Source organism: Lynx rufus, unplaced genomic scaffold (genome assembly GCF_022079265.1).
Source record: "Lynx rufus isolate CCGP_SWC_20201006 ecotype Redwood Valley unplaced genomic scaffold, mLynRuf1.p SCAF_2, whole genome shotgun sequence".
In the NCBI taxonomy this organism is placed as follows: domain Eukaryota; kingdom Metazoa; phylum Chordata; class Mammalia; order Carnivora; family Felidae; genus Lynx; species Lynx rufus.
The window spans coordinates 671370-688592 of record NW_025814834.1 but is presented as its reverse complement, the minus strand read 5'-3'; the positions used below and the strand labels follow the sequence as shown (position 1 = coordinate 688592).

General features: G+C 53.7%; 2 protein-coding genes across 2 annotated transcripts in view; one reads left to right on the top strand and one right to left on the bottom strand.

The window, feature by feature from the left end:
* SNED1 (sushi, nidogen and EGF like domains 1) overlaps positions 1-5583 on the top strand; it is an 83462-nt gene extending 77879 nt beyond the window's left edge. The window contains exons 29-31 of the mRNA XM_047084933.1: positions 147-234; positions 4618-4701; positions 5544-5583. Coding sequence (XP_046940889.1) covers positions 147-234; positions 4618-4701; positions 5544-5583 — 212 coding nt within the window. The remainder of the gene's footprint in view (positions 1-146; positions 235-4617; positions 4702-5543) is intronic.
* An 833-nt stretch (positions 5584-6416) lies between these two features.
* Positions 6417-16575, bottom strand: MTERF4 (mitochondrial transcription termination factor 4). Its single transcript, XM_047085496.1, has 4 exons — positions 16406-16575; positions 14803-15298; positions 12384-12568; positions 6417-11692 (listed from the first exon to the last, which is right to left on the bottom strand). The coding sequence occupies exons 1-4, from the start codon at positions 16424-16426 to the stop codon at positions 11333-11335; spliced, it is 1062 nt and encodes a 353-aa protein (XP_046941452.1). The 5' UTR covers positions 16427-16575; the 3' UTR covers positions 6417-11332.
* Between the last annotated feature and the right edge of the window lie 648 nt (positions 16576-17223).

Here is a 17223-nt window from a genome sequence, read left to right as displayed (position 1 = left end):
CGAGGTCTCCACAGCAGCTGCTCAGCCCCGCGGCCGGGCAGAGCCGACAGCCTGGGGCTGCCAGGGGCCAGGGCGACCCCGCACTTGTGGGAGGCGTGCGGCCTCAGCGCCAAGCCTCGGCCCTCTCCCTCCCTCTGTGCCGGCAGCCTGCACCAAGGTGCCGCAGCCCTGCACCAGGCTCTTCTCCGAGACCAAGGCCGTGCCCGTCTGGGAAGGAGGAGCCTGCCACCACGTGTAAGTTTCTCTCCTGCTCTCACCACATCTGTGGGAAGCTCCCGGCTTCCAGAAGTGCTTTCACAAAGCCCAGCTCACCCACCCTTAGAAGCCCCGAGGAGCTCTGGGGGCCGAGGTCACACAGGGGCTTGCACCCACTCCCCCCACGTTAACACGTCAGGAAGCTGAAGCGGACGGCGGAACAGCTTGTCGAGTCCGTGCAGGGAACCCTGGTCCCCTGGCTCCTGACGCCTCGGACCTTCCTCTCCCGCACCCCTCAGTGGCATCACCCCACCCCCTCACTGGATGGCAGGGCAACACGTACATCGATGTCAGGAAATGACGTCCCCTCCTCTCTGCCTCCGAGCCCCCGGGAAAGATAAGCAACCGCACAGGAGAACGCAAGTCTCCGTCCTGCCATTAGGTCATGACGTTCACGCCTTGGCTTCCCCATCTGTAAAATGGGCTGCAGAGGGAGAGCTGGCCTGGCTCATCTCACAGGACCTTTCTTGCTAACACCCTGTGGCCCTTTGGGTCATACTTACAATGCATTTGGTTAACAAACACACTCGGCACATGCCCGCGAGCAGAACTGGCCAAAGTCCTGCCCTCGCGATCCTTCCACTTTCGACGAGACAGGACACCAGCAGCAGGAGCATGTTATGTAGGGCTGGGGAAAAGATGAACAGGTGGGGCCAGGAGAGCCAGGGTTGGGGGACGGGGAGGGGCCGGCTGCAGCATCACACAGGGTGTCAGGGGAAGCCTCGTGGAAACACGACATTGAACAGACACGGAGGGGGTGAGGGATACCTGAGGGGCGAACATTCCAGAAAGTCAAAATATCAGTCGCCAAGGCCCTAAACCAGGAACATGTCTGCCTGTCTGAGGACCGGCAAGGAGGCCAGTGGGGCTGGAGGGGAGCCATGGGAAGTGGTGGTCAGGTGGGCCAGCAGGAACCCAGCAGGGTTCCGGAGGCCCTTGGAAGGACGCTGGCATGTGTCCTGAAACGGGGAGCTACTGAGGATGCCGAGCAGAGGAGTGACCTGTTTGGTTACGTGTCTAAAGATCACTCTGGATGGGACGCGGGAAGGCCAGGTAGGTTTGCTCTGAACGTGGACAGGAAGCCAGGCCTCGCACACGGCAGGAGCTACAGGGGTGCTGAGCTGCACTGGCGCCCGTGGACCCATGTGCGCAGACCATGTGAGTTTGGTTCTGCGGAACGGCAGCCCTAACCTGCAGCGTCCCCCATCTTCCAACTGAGCCAGAGACCCCAGTGCCTGCTAGGCCCACCCACCTGTCAACAGCTCTCCATCCTCTCACCTTAACCACGTGCCTGGAAGTGACTTTCTTGTGTTCAGCACGTGGGGGTCTCGCTTTACATCCAGTCTGACGCCTCTGGTTTTTACTGGGGTGTTTACACCATCTACACGTTGCCGTGATGACCGGCGTGACTGGGTTTAAATCCACCATACTGCTGTGCGTTTTCTATTTGTCCCATCTGATCGCCGTTCCTTTCTCTCTCTTTTCCTGCCTACATTTGGACCAATTACTTCTTAGGATTCTGTTTTACCACTGCGGTTGGTTTACTGGTAATACTTGTTCGGTCGAATGTTCTGTGGTGACTATGCCTATGGGATCCACAATATGTATTTTCAACTCAGCACAACATACCTTTAACTGCTGCCACACGAGCTCAGGGTGATGGAAGGCTCCGGCTACGGCAGGCTCACTTCCCCTCGGGCCGTCAACGACCGTAGCTGGACGTTTTACTTCCACAGTCTGAACCATACAGTACAGTGTGCCAGCTCTCAAAGGACAGTTACCTTTTTAAAACCTGTTGAGAGTCAAGTCTCTTGTTCTCCCTTCCGTGTTCATCCCCAGCACCTGGTATTCCTTCCTACAGACCTAAGACGCCCTCGGGCACTATTTGCCTGAACAACTTCCTGTGGCCCCTCTTACAGTGCAGGCCTGCTGGCGATGAACTCTCTCTGCTTTTGTCTGGAAAGGGTTTATTTCACCTTCGTTTTTGAAGGATGTATTTGCTGAATATAGAATTGCTGGCTGACAGTTGTGTTTTTCCTTTTGGCGCTTTAGAGTGGCCCCTCCTTGTCTTGTGACTTGCATGGTCTCAGGAAGACTGCACTCATTTTTTTTTTTTAATGCTTATTTATTTTTGAGACAGAGAGACAGAACTCAAGTGGGAGAGGGCAGACAGAGAGAGAGAGAGAGACAGAGAGACAGAGACAGAATCTGAAGCAGCTCCAGGCTCTGGGCTGTCTGCACAGAGCCCAACACGGGGCTCGAACTCACAAACCAGGAGATCGTGACCTGAGCCGAAGTCGGACATTTACCAGACTGAGCCACCCAGGCGCCCCAGGCTGCACTCACTCTTCTCCCCCAGTGTGACGTGACACCCCCCCACCCCCACCCACCTCGGCTGCTCTTATTCTCTTCTGCCGTCTCTGGGAAACTTGAGTGTGCTGCATTTGGACGTGCTCGTGTACATGGTTTTGCTCTCAGGAGTTTGTTGGGCTTCTTGGATCTCTGGGGTTCGGGCCCTTATTCTTCAGGTATTCTTACCGTCCCTCCATTTCTCTCCTGTCCCGTGACTCCAATCATGCAGGTGCTAGACTGACATAGTCCCTTCAGCTCCCCAAGGTGCTTTTCATCATTCCCAGCCTTTCTTCTACTTCACTGTAGATCGATTCCACAGCTGTGCCTTTGAGCTCCATGATCTTTCCTTCCGCACGGTCTCACCTGCCATCAATCCCACTCACTCAGCAAAATCTTCACTTCGTCATCTCTGGAAATCCAATCCAGTCTTTTCACATGTCTTTCCTCTCCATCCTCACTGCTTCTGTATTCCTTCAGATCACAGAACGTATGGGAGCAAATCTGTGACACGTTTTATGGTCCTTGTCTGGTCTTCCTGCCATTGTGCTCCCGTCTGAGTGTCTTTCTATTCAATTATTGTTTGCTGTTCACGGGTCACATTTTCTTGATACTTTGTATGAGTCTTTGAATGTCTTGTAATTTTTTGTTGGATGCTGGACATTGTGAACTTTATGTTACTGAGTGCTAAGTTTTTTGTGTGTGTATTTCCAAGAACCTTAGTTATGTTCTACAAGGCAGCTGATTTTAGTTTGATCTTTTTGAAGGCTGTTTTAGGGTGATTTGTGTTCATTTTTCCTCCTTCTAAACCATGGTCTTTCTGGAGCTTCTAGTTTATGGATAGAAGATTGCTCTAGCTCAGTTGTTCAGCTTCTCGGTAGTTCCCCCTGCCCAGCCTCAGGGGACTCTACCACATGTGTGCACAGCTTAATTTTCAAAGGGACCCTTCTCCAGGCTTCAGCTCGTCCTCTACATAGCTCCCTCCTCCCCAGTGCTCTGCCCCACAGACCACAGCTGCCTCTACCTCCTCAATTCTCACCTCTGTTCCCTCAACTCAGTGTCACCACTGCTTGGCTCCCGCGCGCCCCCCCCCCAACTGCCACCACCCTGCAGTGCACCACCCCCCCCGCCGCCACCCTGCAGTGCAGTCCAAAACATGCCTCCAGACTGAATTCAGGGGTTACAGGGCTCATTTCATGTGTCCCTTGTCTCAAGGACCACAGTCTTGCACTGTATGTTTTCTAACATCTGAAAACTGCTGCTTACATTTTGTCCAGTTCTCCGGTTGTTCGTATTGGGGGGTTCACTCCAGATCTTGTCACTCCCTGATGGCCACAAGTGTGAGACTTAACCAAAGGCTTTAAGTCCCAAGGGCTCTCCTAGACTGAACACGAGTTGGAGGTCTGCCCATCACACTCCCTGGATCTCCCTTTCCAACAGCTCTGACATTTGAGAGCTTTAACAACAAACACTTTCCTGTTCATTATTATCTACAAATCTGTGAGAGGGAACACGAATAATTCCCGTTTCACACAAAACTGAGGCCTAAGTTCCAGACACACACTCCAAGTAGACTAGTTAATAAATGGGAGGCAGGGCTGGAGTCTACACTGTCCGTGACAAGCACCTGCATCTTCAAGGCTCTCAAACTTCTCCAAGAACTGCCCCTAAGACAGAAAAGTCGTACTGTATCAAGGCCTCAGCAAAACACGTGCTTGAAATTTCTCCTCTCATGTCTTAATATCGTTATTTTGCCCACATTTCTCAAAATGCACATTTAAAACGGGTGTATCTTATGTAAATTATGCCTCAGGGCAGTCAATTTTTTTTTAATTATATGACTTTTATGTTGGACATTTTATTACATCCACGTGAGATAAAGTTTTATTTAGAAAACAATGACCTGTCCCTCGAACACGTGCACGGTCACTGCGGGCCCGTGAAGCCTAGGTGAGGCAGCTGGGCAACGTCCTGCTCTAGTTTCTGGCTTCACAGAACCTTCTTGTGACACAGGTATAAGAGAGTCTACAAGGTGCACCAGGACATCTGCTTCAAAGAGAGCTGTGAAAGCACGAGCGGCAAGAAAACCCCGACCAGGTGCCATCTCAGGGAGGAGGCCCACACAGTGTTCTGCGTATAGCTCACAGGGTAACGGGGCAAAGGTGGCCCTGGGGACAGAGCGCTGTGGGCTGCCACAGTCCTGTGGGCTGAGCCAGGCTGTCTTGTGTGTTTGTCCAAATGTCCAGCCCCGTATGGACACTCCACTTAGAAACTGGGTGCACGTACGTGTGCACCTGAACACGCACAGACTGGTCAAGCCAGGCATGGTGGGTGCGGGGGAGACCACACAGTGGGAGCTGGGGGTCACACGGTGGGTGCTTAGAGGGTCTCTGGTTATGCATGTTCACACAGTACCTGTGGTTCACACAGTACCTGTGAATTGGGAAGCAGGGGACATCACTGACAGGTGCACATATGTAACTGCAAATACAGTAAATCTCTACTTTTTATTTACTCACAGGCAGGTTCTTTCCCCAAAGGGCCCCAGGGACTCACAGGAGTTATTACATAACGTACTGCCCGAGTACATTACGTGCTTTCCAAACAGAAGAGTCCTCACCCCAGTCGCTCCGACAGACCAACCAGTAACCACACACCTTAGCTTTTGCATTACTGACTGTCAGGGAAAGACCGCAGTGTGCAATTCGACACCTGCTTGGCCAAATATGTGTCTGTCCCTTCCACTCTCCTTCTCCTCCCCGTGACTCACAGCCGGTCAAGTGGGTGCACAGACACTAAAATGCTCGTCTCTGCATCAGCGCCTCGCTAACGGTGTTCCAAAAATGGAATATACCTGAGCCCAAGAAGGGACCCCAGCAGGCAGCCTGGGCTCCAGGTACACAGTTTCTTTTCTGTTAAACCGCCTTTTTCTATTTCAGGAAACAAAGTAACAACAGTCCGACACTGAAGAAATCTTAGGTACAGGTATGTTTCCCACCACGGCTGGGTGGCTGCTGGAGCCGCTGGGAGGTGGGAGGGGCTGGCCCGGCAGGCGGGCTCCGGGAGGGCTGCCATCTCCTCGGGGCCCAGCTGTACCCTGTTACAAACCCCCAGACCAGGGGGTTCAGAACTCTCTGAGGGGGGCTACAACGGGAGAGAAAAAACAAATACTCAAGGTCTCCGAATACACATAAACCTGGTAGAGATGCACCTGGGGGTGAGCACGAGTCTCACTCTACCTCAAGCAAATGGAGAAACCCCTCCCAGCCCCCCAGCAGCAGCAGTAGCAGGGGGTAGGACTGACGGGGGCTGCCGTGAGGGGTGGCGGCAGGTGGGGAGCTGGGAAGGGAGGGTGGTCAGAGGGGCCTGGGGAGACGCAGACCCGGGGCGCAGGGGTTCAAGGGAGGGCTCCCAGACTCCATGAATGGCGATACGTTGAAAGAAAAAATGGGGTGAGGGACCTTGATCACGTAACTTTGGGGAAGTCCTGACGACTCCCTCACTGGGCAATTCCCAATGGACGCAGAAATCCTGAGCGTTCGGAATCCTGGAATGAAAGAAACTCTCTAGCCCTATTCTTGTTTGATCTGGCATTTCCCAAACTCCCCTGGAAACTCCACGCCACCCGGCTTACTCGCCACCCATAAACTCTGTCCAAGTCTTCCTAACAGTCAGGGACATATTGGGTTGAACCACGAAGACCCGGCTACAGCCCAGAATCAGTCCCACGCTGAGCGTCACCGGGAATAAGGTGGCACCCACCCCCCACCCCCACCCCCACCCCCACCCCCACCCCCACCCCCACCCAGGGCAGCTCACTCCTCCTGCTCCATAAATGAGCCTCCCGAGTCCATCCTCCCGGCGTTGAGAGGAAAGTGAGGCACCTCAGGGAACAGGCAGCTTCAGCACAGGCTATACCGTCTTAGGGACTGAGGAGATGAAGCAGGAATGTTTCTCAGAGCCTTTCCAAACAAGCAGAAGCAAAAGAGCCTCGCAGGGGAGGCGCCACCACAGGAAGCGCGTCCACCCCAGCCAAGCGGGGAAAGCCGAGGCTGGGGTCCGCACAGCGCGGCCTTGGCAGCCGTCCCCGGGCCGACTGCTCAAAAAGCCTCTGCGTTCAGCTCGTCTACCCAAAGGCACCATTCCCCTCCCATTTCATACCCCACAGACACACAATGCGACACACGCCCCACGGCTCGCGAGCAATTTGCTACCAGGACAAGAACCCGCAAGTACAGCTTGGGTCTGAAACCTTTGTATCACAATAAGTCACCTGAGAGAATACCACCTTTCTCTAAAACTCAACAAGTCCACTAGTATAAGAACAGATCAGAAACCCTCAATTAACTCCCAGATCATCAAATACTAGCTTCCAGGACACCCATTCTTCAAACAATGGAGAAAACACCACCAACAGGAGTTCATTTCAATCCAGAGCAACAAGGGACAGCCTGTGTCTTCAGAGCCAAAATCCAAGGGCATCGCCTAACGGAAGGGAGCAGCCGGCGGCCTGCGGTGCCGCCCGAACACCCCTACCGCGGGGTCGTGCAGCCAGAGCTCCTCGGCACACCTGGCCTCCCCCTGCTGAGTGTCGGAGAGCTCAGCGAGGCTCTGATGCGACAGGAACACGGGGCCACCCGGGGGCGGGGACCGAGCACCGCTAAGGGAACAGGAAGCTGCGTTTTAAAGAGGTATGGGTATCACTCTCCTCACGCCCCGTTCTCTTTCTCCTTCAAAGGATTCAGGACGTCATTGTTACACTCCATCAACCTCGCGAGCTTCCAGAGCCCAGAAAGACGGGGCTAAAAGTGGACTGAGACGGGCGCCTGAGACATCAGGTCCTGGCTAGCGCCCGTCCCCTCTGCAGCTTCCCTCCCCCGCCTCTACGAGACAGACGGCCAAGGCCACGCCAGGGACGCCCTCTGGGCTGAGTCACCTCCAGGCTCCGCGACGCTTCTAGCAGCCCGTGCTGTAAGCCCGGCTGCCGTTTCCTACGGGGACAGCCCAGGCATCGGCCCGGATAAGCGAGGCAGCCAGCCAGGAACGCTCCTGTGACATCCAGACACCCGCTCTGGGACTCCGAGGTCGGGGGGCAGTTCTCCCCCGGAGACCTCACAGTCACGCTGAGGACCAGCCGCTCTCAAGCCCCCCAGGCAGAGGCGGCGGCGCCAGGAAGGGGCCGCGATGAGGCGCCACCGCGAGGGAAGCCGAGGGCTGGGTGCCCGCCGGACCCTCCTCCACCATCGCCCCCGCTCGTCTGCTGCAGGCGCAACCCGGCACCCGGTCCAGCAGATTGGAAAGAGAAAGTACAATAAATACGAAGATGGGGTTTACACACTTCCAGCCTCCAACCCTTTCCCAAACAGTGACTATTTTTGGCTCCGTGGACCAGACGGTCTCCGCGGCAACGACTCAGCTCCGCGTTCACAGCAGCGCTGCCACAGACGTGTGACCGGACGGGTGTGGCTGTGTTCCAGTAAGACCTCATCTACCCACTTGGCTAAGCCCCGCTCGATCGGGTCACCCAGGCCTCAGCCTTGCGCAGAGAAAGCCATGCCCCGATGACGCACCTCGGCAGCAAAGACCCCAGAGCTGCACGGAAGCCCCGCGCGAGCCCCCCAACTCGGGAAGCCGAGGGGGTACCCACGGCGCACAGCAGGGGCTCCTTCCTCCTCTCGGGGCCGGGTGCCACGGAGACCCGATCACGCCGGAGATGCTCAGCCCGTGCCTTGAGCGACACTGCTGTAGGCAATCGGCTCGCGGCTGTTCACACACTTCATCTCTGCAAGCAGGGGGCCGCGCAGCCTCGCCACATATGCCTTCCAGAGTCTTCTACCAGCAGTCTTCTCCCTGAGGAGGCCAAAAGCAAGCAAGCCAATCCACCTCGAGTCGCGTACATTTTAGGAGCCGACCCAACATGAACTCGAGCCCCTGGGCGCCTCCCACACTGCCCCAAGTCAGCATTCCAGCACAGAGAGGGCTCCTTCCCGTCATCTTTTCTAAAAACACTTTTTTGAAGAGTTAGAGTATATTTTAGGCTTTTTGTTTTCATTAAAATTTTGTGTGCATATGTCTGTGTATTATGCGATTTGTCCTTTTCAGAAAGGAAAGACGGTCATTTCAAGAGCGTCCCCAGTGACCCAGGCCCGCCTGGAGAAGACGGGGGAGCTCATTGCGGGCTCCGGCACTGGGGGAGTGAGAGGAGACCACGTACAGACACGCGTACTGCTGACTTCTGCTGTGTCCCTGGGACCTGTCGCTGTGTGCCTACGGAAAGCTACAGCATCACCAGCAAGTGGCGAGATCAAGTGATATCACTGGAAAAGTAGATGAAACTTTCTACTGCGATGCTAATGACCTCAAGCCCCTCAGCCGTGAGGCGAACACTAGCGTGTTTCAGTTTTTAACTCAGAAACGTTTGTTTCTACAAGAAACAGTCTACTGAATCCTGAGCTTGGTGCCGTCTTATGATGAACTCGTCGTGATGTTTTACAAATCTAGTAAGTCTAGTAAAAACATCTCCTGATGCTAAAGGAATCACAATTCATCCTGGAAACATTCTAAATGAGACACTGCTTTTTTCACACAGTTCTTTCACAAAACTGTAGCGTCTTCCTCGAACATACACTCAAACTCCACCTGAAGAAATTAGTAATAATGCAAATCAGAAAACTATCAGGTGCGTAGAAATTTATTTCTGCATCAAAATGCAAGGAGCAATCATGAACTGCTAGGTTAGCCATTCCAGTCATAGAAATTTGTAATTCTACTTAGTCCCCCAACTGGACACAAGAGCCCATCTGAGGGAGAGTACTGGTCACTCGGACGCCGCAAAACAGAAGAGTGAAAACGCCAGCAGAGTGAAATGCTCTCGTTTTCACATAACCTTGCCCACGGCCGAGAACCCAGTGAAGACAAAACCTTCCTCCCGCCGCCGCACGTGGGCCGCCACAGAAGCAATCCCTCACCCATCCTGCTGCTCTCCCTCCGGCAAACCCAGGGCCAGCCACCTCCAGCAGCTGCCTTGGCAGGGACGCTCCGGCCGGCCAGCTACTGCCACGACACTGGCCTCCGACACCACCCAGGGACTCACTGAGCTACTTTCCTTCCGCCGAACGTGGCTCTGCATGGTCACGCTCACACATGAGCCCGGAGGAAACAGAAGTACCTTGGTGCTGAGTCCCCACAGCAAACAGAGCTCAGACTACAAGAACATTCCAGTGCATGGGGGAATGGAACGCAAACACGCAGCTACTGACTTTTCTCTTAAATACAAGAAATGTAACAAACATAAGCCTGCTTACAGTCCACCGGACCAGGCTTTAGAGCTGCTCCTTGGCCACAGCCCCGCTGACACCCCAGCTGGATGGGTCTGCAGTGAGGCCGTCACGGGCCTGGCAGGATGTTGAACGGCAGCGCTCGCCTCCACTAGATCCCAACGGCGCCCTCCCTTGGTCCTAACAACCGAGACGTTCTCAGATGCTGCCAGACGTTCCCTGGGGTCAAGATCGCCACAGGTGGGAACCGCTGCCCCACAGGATTCCTGCACAGTCTCTGCTGGAAAAATAAGGCCGAGCACCAGAACTTTCACATGGTTGTTAAAATGCTGCCAAGACCTGGATTTTGGTTGCATCACCAAAAACGTCTTCTGCGTCACCAACCCCGTGCCGGCTCCCCCGAAGGGAGGGACACCAGGACGTTCTGAGGTGCACCAGCCCTCCCTCGCGGAGCCCAGACCATCGGGGCCGGGCCTCTACCTCAGAGATGACTTCTATCACATTCCGCTCTTTAAATCACCCCTGAGGCCCACCGGGTTCCCCGAGGGGACTCCCAGCGCCATGCTGTCGTGGGGCCCCCTGAAGGAGACCAGGTCCCGCCCCGCCAAAGACCCCGTGTGACTCCTCTTCTCCTCTGGTCTCAGGAGCCACTGTGTGAAACGGGCGATAGGGAGACGACATCAGACCGCCCCAGCCCCTTCCTGTTCTGGCGCACCCCAGGCCACATTCCTGTGGCCGCCAGAGCCTTCAGGCCTGGATGTGGCCCACCGGCCGTGAGCTCGGCCTCGCAGGGAAGCCAGCTTTCCTGAGAGGTCAGGGCCAGGGCCTCGTCCTCACAGACATAGAGAGCAGCCCCCCAACCCTCCACTGGCATCAAGAAGCTGTGCGAGATGAAAACACACATCACTAACAACTCCCTTTACGCTGCCGGATGCTGAATGCAGTTAGGAAGCAATATGTGTGGATGGAAAACACGAGTGTTTCTGTGGGAGACCGGCTACTTGTTTTCATAGAATAAAGTGCTGTGATGTACAAAAGCCTCCCTGCCTGCTCATAATTGTATCTTTATCACTAGAAGGAAATATATAATGACTCGAACCAGAGGGAGGAACCCCATTCCCCACAATCATGGAATCATCACCCACGTATGTAACAGAGAAAAAAACAAAACCGGATGTTGAGATACTCAGTCCCCCTGAGTTTAACAGCTCAGAGTAACTCTCATTCAGGATGGAACAGGGGCCTCCCCACAGAGATCCGACGACAGATCAAACTAATGCAGCTCCTTCTCAGTCTGACCTGCTTCTCAGGTGATTTATAACAATGTTTTCACTAGAAGACCAGTTTTAGAAGGAAAAATAACCTGAGAAGATCCAAGTGAAGCTCTCAAGAGCTCTGAGAAAATTAAAACATTCTTGGATATCTATGGGCTCTTCACTCCTGTCCTTCCATCACTCCTCCTCCTCTTCCTCTTTCTCCTCCTCCTCTTCCTCGTCCAGACTTAAGCTTTTATGGTCAGGCATGGGGCTCTCGGACTTCTCTTCCTCCTCCCGAGCAAAGAGCTTCTTAAAAACTTCAAACTCCTCAGCAGAAGAACAGGCTGTCCTGGCCAGAAACTCAGCTTCTGACACTCTGAGGATGTCCTTGAGTAAAGGATTGGGGACCTGGGTCTGGCCCTTCTTATCAGGGGTTTGGTACCGTCCTAGGCGCTCGAGGAACACATGTCTCTGCTTGATCTTGGTGATGGAATATTGCAGCAAGTCGGTCCTCACCACGTCCGCGTGCTTAACCCCCATCCTGAAATAGGCATACTGGAGACACAGACACAGTTAGGAGGCCCAGGCACAGTGACTTACAACCGGCCCTTCTACGGTCCATAATCGCCTCAAGCTGTCCAAACGCACTCACAAAGAGCCACCCAACTAACAGTGGCAGGACACTCCATGACGCCCGGCAATTGTGTGACGGCTGAGTTTTCAAAACATTTTCAAATTCATATTGAGAAAAATTTAGCAGAAAATAAAGGGACAAGGGAGATAAATTCAGTTCTGTTTTTCTCAGGGAAAAAACCGTGAGTATGGAAAGAACAGGCAAAAAATTCAGAAAACATCTAACAATTTGACCTAAGTTGTCATAATTGTTACCCAAAAGTTGGGACAACTGTCACAATTACACTTCCAAAATCAACATGCAGAATAGGTTCTAAAGAAAGGAAGATTTTCAGCTCTTTTTAAATTAGCTATTTCAAGCAGAGGCCCCGTTTGGCCCCCAGGAGTGAGACTGGGTGACCCCCCATCAATGGCAGAAAAACTGCAGAACAGGTCCTACATAAAGGGGTGAAAGACCAGAGGCCGATTCTCTCTGGCTCCTGCAAAGAGGATCTGAGCCCCTCACCTCATCCACTCACCCTCAGGGCGCCTGAGGCCTCCCTCGGAGGAGCGGCCCCTCCCTCAGCTGAAGCACTGGCTGTCCCTTCCCGAACCCCCGACCAGGCACCCTCACCTGGAACTTGTACTCCAGTTCACCGGGGTCCTCCTGAAGAACATACGGGCACCTGTGCAAAATCCTGGTCACCTGCTGTACCGTGAAAAGACATTTCTCCTTGAGAACTCCGACGATGCTGTCGATGTCCCTCTGGTGCATGGTGAAGATTTCAGGGCAGCAGAGAAGCACCGTCTTGAGTTTCCCTGCAGAACATAAAAAAGGGCAAGTGCATAATTTCAGGATAGTCCAGAAAACCAAGGGCTCGCTACACCCAAGCCAGCATTTAAAACACGGACCAGGGTGCTCTCCTCCATGAGTGACAGCGTCCGCTGCCTGCCCAGGAGCACCAGAACGACACATCTCCTCACCGACTCTCTCTCACTTCTGAGACTCACCAACCTTCCCTCCCTGATAGAAAGAGGGGGCCTCTTGCTGGCCTCCCGGCTGAAAGCCGCTAACCTCACATTCTCGGCTTCCTCCTCTCGCCCCCTTCCTCTAAAGAACTTCACGGTGGGGGAGTGGGGGGTTAGTGCACCTGGGTGGCTCATTTGGCTGGGTGTCTGACTCTTGATTTTGGCTCAGGTCATGATCCTATGAGATACAGCCCCCCATCGAGCGTGGAGCCTGCTTCAGATTCTTTCCCTCTGCCCCTCCCCTGCTCATGCACAATCTCTCTCCAAAATTAAAAAAAAAAAAAACTTCACAGGGGATTTACGGAAAGATGAGACAGTAAGATGAGACAGTAGTTTCCCCCACACTGGGGCTTTGGATTGATGTTTCCTTCCATAATAAAATACAAGCACTGACAAGCAACGTTCCTAAGATCTGGGAGCCTAAACTCCATGAAGAGGACTTCCATGATAATAATTAATGTAATAATAAGAATACTCATGATGTGTAGCCATAAACACTGATGTCCTAGTTAGTGAAGTGACCATATATTATATCCAAATTAGGGCAATTCTGAGTGAAAGAGGTCCTATTAACAAATGTATTAGGGTAACTGGTAACTGAGATTACCCTACGCAAACTGGGGCATATGGTCTTTTTTTTCTTTTCTTTGAGGGGGGAGGAGTGGGGAGGGGCAGATAGAGAGGAAGAACATCTTTTTTTTTAATATTTAAAGTTTATTTATTTTGAGAGAGAGAAAGAGAAAAAGGAGGGAGGGGCAGAGAGGGACAGAGAGAGAGAGAGAGAGAGAGAGAGAGAGAGAGAGAGAGAATCTCAAGCAGGCTCCAAGCTGTCAGCACAGAGCCCGACGTGGAGTTCGAACTCACAAACCACGAGATCATGACCTGAGCTAAAGGTGGACACTTAAACCGACTGAACCACCCAGGCACCTCTGAGCTTTGTAATTTATAATCATAACATACAAAGTCTTAAATTTAGCCTTTTAGATTATACCACAACAGGTAATCCAGTAAGAGAAAGAGAGAAGACTACCTTCTTCCTTATCTTCTAGAGGAAGTCCGTAGAGATCCTCTGAAATAGTAGATCCCTAAACCTTCTGTCGCCCTCAACAATATATTACCAGTAACAGTCAAAAATGACAAAAAAGAACAGTGGCCCTCCGCTGGTCAAAGTAGGTAAAGATCCTTGGAGACGCTCATGGACCCCTAACCCCCTTCTCCTAAAGGCCCATAAAGAGATCCAAGGAAATTCAAGAATCCTTGGGGCACCTGAGTGGCTCAGTCAGTTAAGTGTCCAACCTCAGTTCAGGTCACGGTCTCGAGGTCTGTGACTTCGAGCCCTGTGTCAGGCTCTGTGCTGACAGTTGGGAGCCTAGAGCCTGCTTCAGATTCTGTGTCTTCCTCTCTCTCTGCACCTCCCCTGCTTGTGCTCTGTCTCTTTCTCACTCTCTCTAAAATAAATAAACAAAAAAAAAAAAAAAGAAAGAAAGGAATTCTAGAATCCTTGAGGTGTGAATCCTGTTGGGGACAGGGGAGGGGGTGGGGGACGTGGTGGAGGTAACAGTCACTCCTCAGTTTCCTAGGAGTTTGGGAAGATCTCGTCTTCCACAGCAAATCAAGACACCTTGTTGGAATGCACGTCTTTACCAGGGACTCTATAAGCCTTTGGCTCTAAGTCATACAGACACAAAGCACTAAGACCACTTCACGTTCAACATCAAAAATGCCGTATACACACATGTGTCAGTATCACATACTGACATCTATCTGCTGGGCATGAGCATGTAGTACGTGCTCTAGATGCCAAGGGCCCCACGGTGAGCACACCAGACAAGAGTCCTGGCCTGTCCCCCCTTCCCTCCGGCAGTGCCATCCACAGAGGTCACTCCTCTTTCTCACCTCCAAACCAAATCACGTGTTATTCTCAAGGACGTTCCCCAGAAGCCCCCCTAGTCCATCCCACCTGGGCTACTCGTCCCCCAACCCCGAGTCCTCGGCGTCGTCCACGAAATCAGCACTTCCTGTACCTTCTCCAAGCCCAAGCTTCCGCAGGTAACTGGAGCGTTTCCTCATCTGCATTATAGGCAGCTTCAGCAGCTCAGGGCTTTTCTTTAGGGCCACATACACAGGCTCTGGGTTCAAACCCAAGAGTATTAATTCTGAAATGATGTCCAGCAACTGTTGGGGGGGCACACTTGGCCACACACTGAGCAATTCATTAACGTGGATGTCACTGAAACCCATGTCCAGGAGGGCACTGATGACGTTCTCTCGCTCTAAGAACCCTCCAGCCACAGGAGTCCTCTGCTTCTCAAGGGGGTCCGGGGTGAGATCTGTCCTGCACTCTGGTTCCCGCACATACTTTTTGGGTTCCACGCAGGATACCTTCTGGAGGCCCCCTCCATTGGAGGCTGTGGTCAGTAGACACAACAACGATGCAGACGTCCTTTTCTGTTCTCCGAGAGGAGTCTGCCTAGCAACACGCGCCCAGGTGAGGGGGATCAGGCGGTGCCAGTCAAAGACCTACGAGACAGAGTACCAATGGGGAATAAATTCCTCACTACCCCAATGTAACAGACATCACAGGGCTCCTGATCCAGGTTACCTCGTGCCTCGGTGCCACGTAAGCACAGCAGCCTTTGTAAGCAATCTGCAGAATCGTATCTGAACCTAAAAAAGCCTGCAGAGAAGGAAGTTCACGTACAGAGAGCAGAGTACTGCGAGGGCACAGAGGTCAGAGAGCCAAGCAAGTGTCCGTCGGCTTTTGTCGGCTTTTGTCACTGTAAATGAGGGGGCAGGGAGGAACAGAACTAGAAAGGGTGTCTGTGCGTGGGGCACTTTTGCTCTACCCCTAAGGTTCAGTGCTGGGGGGGGGGGGTGTGCAAATTTAACTGAAAACAGACGAACAGGAAGATAAAAACCAAAGTTTATTCATGGGCATGGAGCTGCTCACAGAAGGGGTAGCTTTCTATACGGTAAAATTAGGGCCTAACTTAAGGAGGAGGCAGCGTCTATGGGAAGAACAAAAGGGGGATAAGCAAGTTTGTAACAATGTTTGTTTACGCAGATGCAAGTGGTCTCTCTTTTTCTTCTTGGCCATAAAACTACCCAGGAGAGAAAAACATGAAGCCTGTTTTACCAGTGAGATAAGGGAATCTCCCAGAAACCCTTCTGCAGCTGCTGTATCCTAAATACAACAGTTGAAAACAACTTCCGTGCCACCCCTGGGGGTCTGCGTTGGCGTCCACACCTCAAAGATGTGGACCTCACACTAGTGTGCAGATTCATCGACCTAAGTCCACTCCGCAGAATCAGCCTGACGGCCAAGGTGCACACACACAACTCCCGCCCGCCTCGAACGGCTCGGCGGTGCGGGCCCACGCGAGGCAGACCCCGCAGTCGCCGCCCGCGCACTCAACACCCTCCCCACCCCGACCCGCAGCGCTCGCAGGCGTCCACCGGGGTCGCCGCCCGGCCGCCCGCCCTCCCCTCCGCCGGGTTCGGCCCCGGATCCCACCCCGCGCGACAGCGCGCCGCGGCCCACGCGGGGCACCGGCCCCCGAGTAAGGCTCCACCCGGCGGCGGCTCGTCTGCGACCGCGCGGATCCCCGGCACCGGGCGCCACCTCACCTGCCTGCCGAGCGCCGCCATAGCGCGGAGACGGCAGCGACCCTGGCGCCGGAAACCGGCCCTCACAGGTCCGCGCTTCCGCCCTCGCGAGCCCTCCCGGCCGCCCTCCCCCTGGCAAGCGAGGGCGCGCGAGAGGCGCGTTCCGCCGCGAGGGTTCCCAGTCCCCCGGCCTGCCCTCCTCTAGCGGGGACGCCCGGTCGTGCGGACACGGAGCCCCGGTGTCTTTCAGGGCATCCTCCGCCCTCCCGAGCCCCGAACCTTCGTTTGTACGAGCTTCCTCTTTTTTTTATCTAGCACTGGCTTCTGGACTGAGAAGGGCTTGGAGCACCTGCTCCGTGCCCGGCACTGGGCTGGGCGCCGCCACAGGTCATGTGACGAAGGACGTTGTCCAAGAGAAGGTTGTAATCTGTGTAGAACCAAAGCATTGGTTGTTTTTCTTGTTTGTTTGTTTTTTTACTCCAGTTTTCTTGCAAAACTACCCAAGTGTCGGCCTCTCAGGATAAGAGAGATGCTTTTACACCCAAAGCCTAAGAAAATCCCCGTGTGCTGCCGCCACTCCCTGGAGGGAATCAGTCAACGAGCCCCAACAGGTAATCCGGCTGGAGAGAGAAAGTCGTGGCCGAGATGCAGGCCTCGCTCTAGGAAGCCAACAGCATCTTCAGTCCTCTGAAAATGCCGCTCTCTGGAATCGCACCGGGAACACAGAGACAAAGATCTGCTAGCCTGTCTCAGCCTCAGCCTCTCTCTGCAAAGAACGCTCTCAAAACGTCAGACCTCCTACCGCCATCCAGAAGGATGAGTTTTATTTTTCCTCAGAA

Coding starts and splice junctions, on each gene's coding strand:
- MTERF4 (XM_047085496.1), bottom strand. CDS start 16,426: ATGGCGGCGCTCGGCAGGCAG. Junction 15,299..16,405: donor TGGCGGCGCTCGGCAGGCAG/GTGAGGTGGCGC, acceptor TCTGTCTCGTAG/GTCTTTGACTGGCACCGCCT. Junction 12,569..14,802: donor GAAGCTTGGGCTTGGAGAAG/GTACAGGAAGTG, acceptor TATGTTCTGCAG/GGAAACTCAAGACGGTGCTT.